Source organism: Pocillopora damicornis, chromosome 3 (assembly GCF_964200805.1).
Source record: "Pocillopora damicornis chromosome 3, jaPocDami1.2, whole genome shotgun sequence".
NCBI lineage: Eukaryota > Metazoa > Cnidaria > Anthozoa > Scleractinia > Pocilloporidae > Pocillopora > Pocillopora damicornis.
The window spans coordinates 25,987,939-25,999,417 of NC_142672.1; the positions used below are offsets into that span (position 1 = coordinate 25,987,939).

Sequence of the window (11,479 nt, forward strand, 5' to 3'; positions counted from 1 at the left end):
ACGTTTCGACGAAGTGCTAATGCTCGAAACGTTAGCTTTTTACTCTTTACGGTGGCCAAGTCATGTTTTCAACTCAGTTGTTAACACTAAATTACCAAACAACAGTCAACTGAGCTAAGGCTAAGGTTGATATTGGGTCAGGGTAGGGGTGGGTGCGCAGAAATATATCATTGAAATATCACATTGATCCTTTACATTCAAGTCGAAGGTAGCAGGGTGGCCTCTGGGTAAAATAACCACGGAAACAAGATTTCAGGGGCAAGAAAAAACTGCAATCTGAATAAAGGGGGTAAGTTTCTAAGGAAATTGTGGTGCTGCGTCGGTGAGAGAATAGAACAGGTAATTTAGCGTTAACAAATAAGTTGAAAACGTAAATGGGCCACCGTAAAGAGTTAAAGTCAGAGCGATTGACAAAGGGCTAATGCTCGAAACGTCAGTCTTTAAACTCTTTACGATGGCCCATTTACGTTTTCAACTGAGTTTTTTAACACGAAAAATTGCAGTCTGCCAATTTATATCAAAGACGGTCAGGATTTGTCTCTCATTCACACGTAATAGTGATAGATCGATGCAGAGTGTGTCAGAAAAGCTTGTTAAATCATATCTGTCTGTCTGTCTGTGTTCATATAGCACCTTAAGATTATTATTCAGTTGTTTTAAAATAATATTTCGCATTCAAATGCCAAAGTTGGTCAAACGCTCACAGCGAAACCAGCGTATGATTCCTTAAACATGATTCCTCTCGGGGTGGAAGCAGTTAACAGAGAAAGATTATTGAGATGAGATGAAAATGAATCATGATTTTCGAAAAAATTTCATCATTCATGTATCATTGGGCTCAGAAAGGCAGGAGTCGCGAGTCTCGAAGGTCAGGTGAATCCATTCCCAACCCCGACTTCCTTGCGTTTGAAAAGGCCATCTAATTTTGGAACATGGGAATTTTTTTCAGGGTAACAAAGCTTCTCAGTGGAATGTCTAACCAAGCGATACCTCTATCCTTAGTTTAACATCGAGGATTTGAATTTTCAAGCCTTTGAATTTTCATTCTTGTTCAAGTATTATACATTTTCGCCGACCCATCTCGAAAATCATATTATTATTATTATTATCATTATTATCATTATTATTATTATTGTTATTATTATTATTATTGTTATTATCATTATTATTATTATTATCATTATTATTATTATTATCATTATTATTATTATTTTTATTATTATTATCTATTAAATTTTTTCAATCTGAAAAAAGTGTTATTCGGATCGGACAACGTCGTCAATGCTATTCCTCCTCCAACTGGTTACCAGGCCTCCTCTTGCCATGCGCAAGGTCAACAAAGAAGTAAGAGAGAGAAAACGGAAGCGAGTAGTGGTTGTCTCTGTGTATAATGTGGCGAGGCTTTAGAGTGTACAGTGGGATCTGCCCGGACCCTGAGTGTCGCACAAAACTTTATTTTCCATCTTATGCTTCTTCGAGTGTAGAGTGTACGGGATGCGGGCAACACCACGCGAAAGACAGCCTATTCAACTTAGAAGATATCCAAGACCCAGAGATTGCTCTTCGCAGTCTTCTGCGTTCAGTGTTACTTGGTCATACTTCCTCTAAGACAACACCAGATCTGGTGAAGGTTAAGGGATATTCAAACTATCACTGTAAACTCTTGTCACCGCTGTTGACGACTTATGGTATGGATAAACGAACCGGTGAAGGAAAACTGTTGAGGGAAATGGGACAAGGAGACATCTTCGATTGCGCTCTGCTTGGAGATCGCGCATTTCAAATTGAATTAGAACACGTGGACACAGCTGGCTATGGACGGGATAATACAGGATCACAGTCATATCTCGAGCAAACATTACAGGCCATTAAAGTTGTCAATGATAACGAAGAACGACTTGTCCCAGTTCATGTTGATGGGGACGGCCATTGTTTGGTTCATGCCATCTCTCGCGCCCTTGTTGGAAGAGAAATCTTCTGGCACGCACTCAGAGCAAACCTAAAGAGGCATTTGCAAACGGAATTGCACAAATACAAAGGGTTGTTTAGAGACTTCATCCATGATGATGAATGGAAGGATATTATTGCTGAGGCTGACCCTTATTTTGAACCCCCTCCAACCTCTGCCGAAGGGCTGGGGTTAAGAAATATTCATCTCTTTGGCCTTGCGAATGTGCTGCACAGGCCTATCATTCTCCTTGACAGTGTCACAGGAATGCAATCTAGTGGTGATTACACTGGAATATTTCTTCCTGCTTTGATCCCAGAAGACTTGTGCAGAAGCAAAGACAACTTGCTCAACAAACCACTGGCAGTTGCTTGGAGTAGCCCAGGACGTAATCATTTCATTCCTCTTGTTGGAATAAAAGGAAGACCTTTGCCCAGGCTTCCACATTGGTTGATTCCTAAGGCCTGGGGTATACCCAATGAGGTGGTCAAGACGTATGTTGAATTTGACAAAGATGGTCACTGTCTCATTGGTGGAGACCGCTGCCTTCAAGAAAAATATATACAAAGACTTGTTAAAACAATGGATGAACTTTTTGTGAAAAAAAACAATATTAGTGCACAGCTGGTCACTGAAGTGCACCAATTTGTTTACAAACCATCTGGAATGGTGGGTGTTAAACCAGAAAATGTTACTGCGGCAGCCAAATCAGCTATTGCTGATGGTCGTCTCCATCGATGTCTGTCTTGCAATGCATTGTGTGAAGTACATTTTGATGTTTCCTCTGATGATCTTAAACCAGGAGGAGAACTCTATGAAATAGCTGTAAAAACTCATGGACCCCTAGAGGAAGGCCTTAGCTATTCTTTTCCTGCTTATGAACTGGTTTGTGTTTTTGATGCAGAACGGAACTCATTGGTGGCAGTTAAATACAAGGTAGATGTGCGTTACCTTCTTGATATAAAGCTTTTTGTCTGTTCTTTCTTTGTGAATGTATTATGACATCTTGGCTCTTGGCTTCCTGTGAATGTGTAACAAATGATTTGTGTAGAGTAAGGAACAAAGTTTGCCATGGCATGATACAGCCATTACTTCCTTGTTTTGTGTTGTGGAACACTCACTTGTTCAGATGTTGTATTGCATGATGTTAGAAAATTAGAGTATGTCTTTGCGATGGGGATAGATATGTTGAAACCCTAAAGAAAAAGAGTGAGAGGTATTCTGGGAGGGATGAGTGTGACCTTGCTAAAATGGTAGTCTCATGAGAAATAAACAGTGTGAAATAAAAATACAATTATTGTGATAAAATAGTGAAGCCATTGTGTGACAATGATGATGCACTATGATGTTACAATAACTAGCTTATTGTTCAAAGACATCCATTTATTTTGCTTGATAATTGAACATCAAAGATCAGCTACAAAGTTTATGGTAAGAAAGACAACTGTAAAGATGTAGGTCAACAGAATTTATTAACTGATATAAGTCACTGTCTACAGAATAAGACTTTGCTTGAGTGCCATCTCTGCTATGGCCCCTTGCGCCGAGTCAAGTCAGATGGAACTGCAGTCTACGTTAATGGTGATCGCACAACAACACTGGTAGAAGGTAACAGTCGCTGTGGATGTGGATTCAAGCATTTCTGGAATGGAAGGGAATATGATAACAACCCTGAGAGGTGCAGCAAGTCCCAGTGTGCTATAAAGATGTAGAATTTGTGCACAAATCATGTATAGGTCATTTGTATCATAAAATGAAATAATTATGAAATGGATGTTAATTGAATATGACATATTTTGTTTGGACTATATTTTGATTAGCAATTGATATAATTATATTTTTTTTTCCTTAAATTTTTATGTGAATATACACATTATTACTTATAATACTTACATGGTGATGTTGTAATGTACCATGGCTGGATTTAACCATGAATACTTTTTATTTGAAATTGTCAATGGTGATCTTTCATTTGGAGCATGATGTCACCTTTTTTCTGTCATTATACTTGAATTTTCCTGTAAAAGAAAGTGCTTTTATACTTTTTAATCCCTTTACTTTCATGAGTTAGGGAGACAGAATTTCTCCATACAATAACAATGCAAAATCAAACAGACAAGAGATAAGATTAAAATCCAAGTGAATTAAGACATTATTACCAATACCAATTTTTCCACACTGACATCATGACAGTTGTATGGTAGACAGCAAGGAGATTTATTGATGAGATCTGGGAGTTAATGGGTTACAAGGAAGTGTTTTTGTGAAAGGGAAGATGTCATTATGTAAATCTATATTCCATTACTAAAAATGCTGTGTTTTAGTTTTTAACAAAACTGTGGTGTTTTAGTAGCAGACAAGTGGCATGTACATGTAATCATGGCAGCCAAAGCAAATTTTTGATTAACTGATCTTTCTACTGTTAGCCCTTTTTCAGAATGAAGGTCTAATGATTGAAATCTTTAAATGCAACAGCCTTTTCAAAATGTCAAATCTCTCACCTTCTATCTGATATACATCAAACCATTACGAAAGAGATATATTTTATTGTTTCTTTCTCTGCTATTAGTTTCCCAATAAGCTTGGAGTGGAATGGGACAACTGTGAAAGACACTGTGTTTTGGTTCCAATATGAACTGGACCCATCTCTCAATTCCAATGTGTATGATGTTGCATCAAAGCTGGTGCAGAAACACTTTCCTGGTGAATTTGGCAGTGAGAGACTTGTACAGAAAGTGGTAGACATAATTTTGCGACAAACGGCAAGAAAGGAAGGAGAAAACAAAGGTTTGCTGTGCTGATTTGAATATAGATTCACGTTATTAAGGGTTAAAATCCACTTGTAGTAAACTGAGAACATCAATCTATTCAGCTTTAACCCTTTAATTCCCAGACGTGATCAACATGAAACTTCTCCCTATAATATCCTAACATTATCCAGCAAATAAGTAATAAGAATATTCAAACTTATCAGCTAGTTGTTATCTTGATCTAACACCAAATTCTCATGACTACTGTACAAGGAAATGTTTAGCAGCTTGAGGGGAGAATTAATAATTTGATCTTGGGAGTTAAAGGATTAAAAGGCTAAAATCTGTATTGCCATTACATGGTTTACAAATATGATTTGTTTGTCCTGATGTTTTTTGATGTACAATTTTTCAACTTTTGTTTTTATTAACACCTAAAGGAGCACGGCCTTCCATTACTTCACAAAATGCCTCTGGCGCAAACAGTGATCAAGATGTCAGCAGTGTTAGCTCCTACTCACCAAGTAAGATTATTCTGACTGGAGAAAAGAAGAAGACTTTTCATAAAGAAGAACTAACCATGAGCGACACAGAGAGAGTGTTAAAGACACGTACAGAACACCATGCTTCTGTTATGCAGAAGAGAAGAAGTGGAGAAGGCACAAAGAAAACGGCAAACAAAGAAGCTAAAGTGCAAAAACAGCAGGTAAACAGTGCTACTCTTACCTCTCTGATTATGGAAAATACTTGTTTTCACCCGTTATGCCAATCATTATGCATATTCTCTATACTGGTGTCCATACATTTCCTAAGGTACTGACAAGGAGAATTTGTTTAAAAATCAAGAGCATCTTTAGTTGATGATCATTTCCTTTATTCTCATGACCTTTATATGTGATTCAGGGACTGATACTGTAAGGAGAAATTAGATGGTAGGCTAACCCTTATCTTTTTACCAAAAGGCACTATAAAAAATGTTGTATACCTATTAATAGTAACATGACTGATGAATAGCTCACTCGTACATGTATACAGACAAGTGTCAAACCTCAACAATCTGCCCAGCAAACAAGCCCTGCTAAAGGGAACGAGACCCAACCAGTTGTGAAACGAACAGAAAAGAAAGTGCGACTGTCCACATCAGATGGAAAACAGAGCATGTTGACACTTGCCATGGACACAACTTTCCAACAGCTTCTACTTTTGATTGAAAAAGAACTTGGTATTCCTCACACAGAGCTGCGAATCAGGTAAAAAATGTTGTTTGGGATTTAAGGTGTTACTTGTAAAGCTTTGTGCACAGATCCCTGGCTGACTTTTTCTCAAAGCTGCCAATCACAAAATGGTGGCTTCAAATAAGTGGGTCTGAATTTGGAAAAAGGCTTATTTTTATTTTGGTTGTGAAAGAAAAGTGTTTTCATTTTGCCATAAGCATAAGACAGAGAAAAGATTTTGACTCCTCCCGAAGGAATTGTACTCTATAGCTGTTCTGCCCCAATGCTTCACCATTGAGCTTCAGTGAATTTGCATGGTGAGCTTCATGGAGCCATTACTTCATGAAGGTTTGTACATTTTGTACATGACAAGTGTTTCTGATCTGTAGTCTCACGGATTCCTCGTAACATTTTTATATCCAGGTATGGATTTCTATCATATGAACTCCACTGTCCTAACATGTGCATGTGCAGTAGACATGTAACCATTCCTGCTCTTTTTAGGCTGTTCTCTCAAATGTCTCTGTTTTATAATTTTTCTCAGGTATGGATTTCCACCCCGTGAACTGCACCCACCTGATGAAGGTCATGTGGATGACCCTGTTCCCTTGCAGCATGGTGACCGTGTGATGGTGGAACACTTGAAGCCTGTTGTCCCTGAGGAGCACCCTCCTGATGTTGTTATGTCAGAAGTAAAAAACGAGGGGGGTGAGGGAGTTACACCTACAACAAGAGAGATTGGGGAAGAAGGACAGGCACAAGGTACATGTATAACACTATCTGACCCAAGATCTGATTGTTAACTCTCTCCTCCAGCTGCTATACATTTCCTTGCAAATAAGTATAGGTAATGACATGATTTTGCGTGCAATGATGATGACCATGAGTAAATTTTCCAAAGACATCAAAATTGCATGAGCCTGTAGGGCAATTTGCAGTCTTTGAAAATTTTTACAAGTTCTTGTTTATAGGAAGGTGCATGAGAAATCATTTTGTTAATAATTTTCATGAGAAAAGCCTTACAGATTAAGTCAAGACAGATGTAACTTTGGCATGCGCTATTTGTAGTTTGCACTCATGTTACAACTTTGCACTTGTGCACACTATATGCTCATAATTTTTACATGTATATTCATATTTTGTGTATATCATATTGATACTTGAATGTACTAGTATATTCACTTGCAATGCAAATGTACTGCACTGTAACTATTTAACAATAGATTGTCAAACAGATGGAAATAAATATTAAATTTGGTCTTGTTGTAACACTAAATTTTAGGAGTGATAATTCGATAAAGTAATTGTGATTCATTTTTTTGTTGTTGTTTTACTACTTTCAGCTGAAAACACAGCTGCCATGGCATCAGCCCTTGTGGCTCTTGGTACACTCACTGGTGGTGATATGTGGGAAGCAGTACAGAACTGTTATGAAATGTTTGACAAAGGAGGGTATTTTTATAACAAGGTCATAAATGATCTGGGTCAGCTTAAGCCAAATCAACATTGTACTTTATCCTCCTTTCCAAACAAGGTCAGTGATTTTAAACTTTAACTCCCAAGATCTGATTGTTAATTCTCCCTTAAAGCTACTACACATTTCCTTGTAAATTGGTTATGAGAATTTGGTACTCAATCAAGACAATAAGTTGTGCCTGATGAGTTTGAGTATTCTCACTACCTGTTTGCTAGACAATGTATGGATACCTTAGGGAGAAGTTACATGTTCATCAATTCTGGAAGTTGGAGGGTTAACTCAAATCTATAGTAAAAAATTTAAGATCAATGTCAGTATCTGAGCAACTGCATCCCTACCCCTACCCCTACCCCTCCCCTCCCCTAACCCAACATTGACCCTTACTTGTTATCTTTTGACTGTTATTGGGTTGGGGGGAGGGGTGTGTAGGTGCACAGTTGCTGAGACACTGACGTTGATCCAAATTTTCTTCTCAAGTCCAAACCAATGTTGATATCAGTTTTGATGAATCAGTAAAGTTTCAGAACAATGTCATGTGTTTAAGAGAATGAGAGGAAGATGAATTCATGGAAAAAGTTGAAACATTCCACTCTAAATATCCTGAAAGAAAATTTCTGGGTCTTCTAAATGGGAGTTTAACTCATGATTTTTGAAATCTTGATTGGATGATGTCTAACTAGTGTCCTCAAGGGGACACACATCTTATTAAGACTTGTTCATGTTTTGTCAATAGCCATGCAATTTGTAGTATCTAGGAATCACCAAAGTATATAATTATCATGCATTTTGCTTCCTACTCACCGAATACCTGTACTTTTATCTTATTAAAAACCAAGACAAAACAAAGCAAAGTAATCACTAGTAGTGAGCAAGTTATTCTTAATTGTTTTTGGCTCTTATTTTGTGCATTTAATGGGGTGCTGTTGCTACCTTTGTTACGGGCTTCCTTTACTTGCAGCTCATTAGGTTACTACTGTTATGGGGAAGGTCTTTAGAGCAGTGCAAGGGAAAGTTTCCTTTTGATGACATATAAATGCATGTCTGCGTCGCTGATTGAAAAGCATTATGTTTCACAGTTATTGTCTATTTTTTCTCATTACAAATGAAGGTGTTTGCTTACAATGCTGAAAAAGATCGATTGGACCTGTGTCTTGGTAAACGGCACATCCAAGTGCAACCACTGGACGACGAAACATTATTGCAGGCTCACTCTCGTTCAAGTCAAGCACCTGTAGAGGAAAGGAGCAGCAGCAGTGGTACGGGTGGGAAGGGTCTGTTTAGCGAGGCAAGCTTCAGTGGCGCCATTGCACCAAGAGATACATCCCATGCTCGGATGGCATTTTCAGGCGAGGGACGGACTCTTGCTGGTGCGCAATCAGCTCAGAAACAAACTGCTGAGGTAATATCTTCTGTTGAGATTGTTGAAAGGGCCCCTCCCATCCTTGACACATCGGCCATCTTTCTCCTAGTATATCATGCATTATGTCCCTATCTCTTAGATTGTTATATTCGCAGATTTAATTACATGGTAGTAAAGATGCATTTTATATTGAGGATTTTATACTGGCTAGAACTTTAATCAGTGAATGCCCTGCCCAGAAACATGTAGTTGGCTGTTTTTTTGTTTTTTTTTTGGGGGGGGGGGGTGGGGGAATAGAGGCGGGTGTCAACTGCGCGTCAAGGCAGCCAGCACTGAGATCAACTTAGTGAATCATAGGAATGTGGTTTTTGAAGTTTTGATGTTTATCATCTTTTTCCATAGACATCTCCATCAAGAATCCTACTGACCGATCCCCGATCTTCTCAGACAAACACCTCTAGCTCTACTGCTGTGTTGGAACAACAACAACCGCGACCCGGGCAAGGGGATAATGTGATGGAAGAAGAAACAAATCTGCCTTCAGAGGCCATGGACACCCAGGGAGATGTGGAAAAGGAGGAAAATATGCAAAAAATGCTTGTGGAGAGTCCTGTTGCAGCGCAGGATGCTATTGATGTGGATCAGCCACAAGTAGAAAAGGAAAGCACTACACAGCTTAGGAGTGATGGAAGGGTCGAAACAGTAGAGGTGAGCATGGCTTTACCGAAAACAGATGAAGTGAGCGGAACGGTAGAGGAAGCGGAAATGACGCGCGTGACAGCTGATGAAACAGAGGTGATGCGCGTTACAGACCAGGAAAACGAAAATATGGAAACAAATCAAGATGTAAGTCACATTGAAAGCAACCAAAGTAAGATTAAGAGTAATGTTGATGATGTCAATACTCTTACTAATGACTTGGCAAACATTTCGGGGCAAGGAGACGACTCTAAACGTACAGAACCTGTTTCTGAATCGATGGAAACTGATCAGCTTAACCCAGAAAAATATTGCGTAACTAGCGAAGGCATGACAGCTACGTCAGATGAAGCGCAAGGCGAGGAGGAAATCAGAGGTTCAGAGCAAGATGACGTAACAGTTGATCCCATGAGTCCTGAGCCTAGTGACGTCACAATGGTGCGTGTATCTGTTGCCACGGAGATCGAGGCACCAACAGAAAAAAGTGACACAAGGTTTGTATCAACACATGATGTGACGGAAGGTGATACACCTCCGGTTGCTCAGGAATCGGAAGTTTCGCCGTTTATTATTGCGTCAAATCAACAAGCAGATGTTATGCAAAGTGGAAAATCAGTCGTAATGAACAGTGAAACAGCTGCTGGAAAAGATGGTGTTAAAGCTTCAATACAAGAGGAAAAATCTTCCAATGATCAAGGAGTGGCTGCTGAACTTGCAGCAGATACTAATGTAGAAAAGTAACTTAGATTGTTGCTATGATAGTAAAATAGTGCCGCAGGAGTTCCCTTGGAAAGGATAAGCGTTCCGGCTTAGAAATAAAAGCTCTTGGCTGAAGGAATTAGAACTAGGTTTCTCATAGAGTAGGCGTATGAGGCAGTGTAGAAATTCCGAATAATTCGGATTCAGTAGTTTGAATTTACCGTGGCTCTCCGTTTGTCTTTGCCACTTTGCAAGAGCTATTTCCGCTTATGTGCTCTAGGAGCGTGATTTTTTTTGGAAAGGTTTATCTCTACAATGCTTTATGATCCACTTAAATGTATGCTGAACACTACTGAATCGTTACATAAATTTCGATAGTAGGAGTTTTGTTGAGGTGGAGATATTATCACCTAACATATAGATGTATCCAACAGGTCATTCAATGCCAGTTACATTCCTCAGTATTAACGAAGTAAAGAGGAATTACAAGCACAATTACAACACACGTATACAGCCATAGGTAGTAATCTTTGTGAACAAGCTTTGTTGAAGTATTAGGGGCGCTTTCCATCCAACAAAGTTCCTTTCCCTGAGCTGAGAGAGATTTTGATCGCCAAAGAGAGCAGGTTCAAGAACTTTTAAATCATTCGTTTCAAGACAGTAGCCGAAAAAACACCAAGAAAAACTTCAATGGGAAAATATTTCCGAAATTTTTTTATTCCCGGAAACGAGCAATGCGCCTTACGTTTTCCTGAATTTTCATAAAATTATGCCGAAATCTTTCTTGTTCCCTTGAATTTCGGGCCGGGCACATCAAATTTTTGGCTGGATGGAAAGCGATTGAGCTCCTTAAACTTAGCCAAAGTGCTCCTCACAGGGGTGGTGAAGGTCCATTGAGACCCACACTTCATCCTCCCTCTCCACCCGCTTCTCATTATATGGAACTTAAGTCAACGTCAATTGTTTTGGAGACAAAAGCACTATATTTTTACATCTTTTAATCTTGAATGATGGGAATGTCCAGTCGATACCAGTGGATTCACGTGATTATGTAGGTTTTTTCAGAAGATAGACCTGTCGTAAGTTATTGCTCTGAAAAATCTGTGGACTTAAACTGCAAGCTTAGTAACTTCCAGTCTCCTACTTTCGGTTACCAACTTACGACGTAGCTGGATAGAACTTTGAATTTACGATCATTTCAACAAACAAATATATGGAAATAAGAAGTGGCTCGATCATAAAAACGATCAACTCTTTAAACAAGTAAAGGTTACCTTAAGAGAAATTTTATAAGGGTCATTAAAAAAACAGCTTTAAGTTGTGATTGAGAAA

General features: G+C 38.8%; 1 protein-coding gene across 1 annotated transcript; it reads left to right on the forward strand.

Moving 5' to 3' along the window:
* The first annotated feature begins 1,280 nt into the window (after positions 1 to 1,280).
* On the forward strand, positions 1,281 to 11,479 carry LOC113666866 (deubiquitinating protein VCPIP1). Its single transcript, XM_027182664.2, has 9 exons — positions 1,281 to 2,884; positions 3,448 to 3,626; positions 4,518 to 4,735; positions 5,139 to 5,404; positions 5,734 to 5,948; positions 6,457 to 6,674; positions 7,256 to 7,446; positions 8,498 to 8,788; positions 9,152 to 11,479. The coding sequence occupies exons 1-9, from the start codon at positions 1,391 to 1,393 to the stop codon at positions 10,187 to 10,189; spliced, it is 4,110 nt and encodes a 1,369-aa protein (XP_027038465.2). The 5' UTR covers positions 1,281 to 1,390; the 3' UTR covers positions 10,190 to 11,479.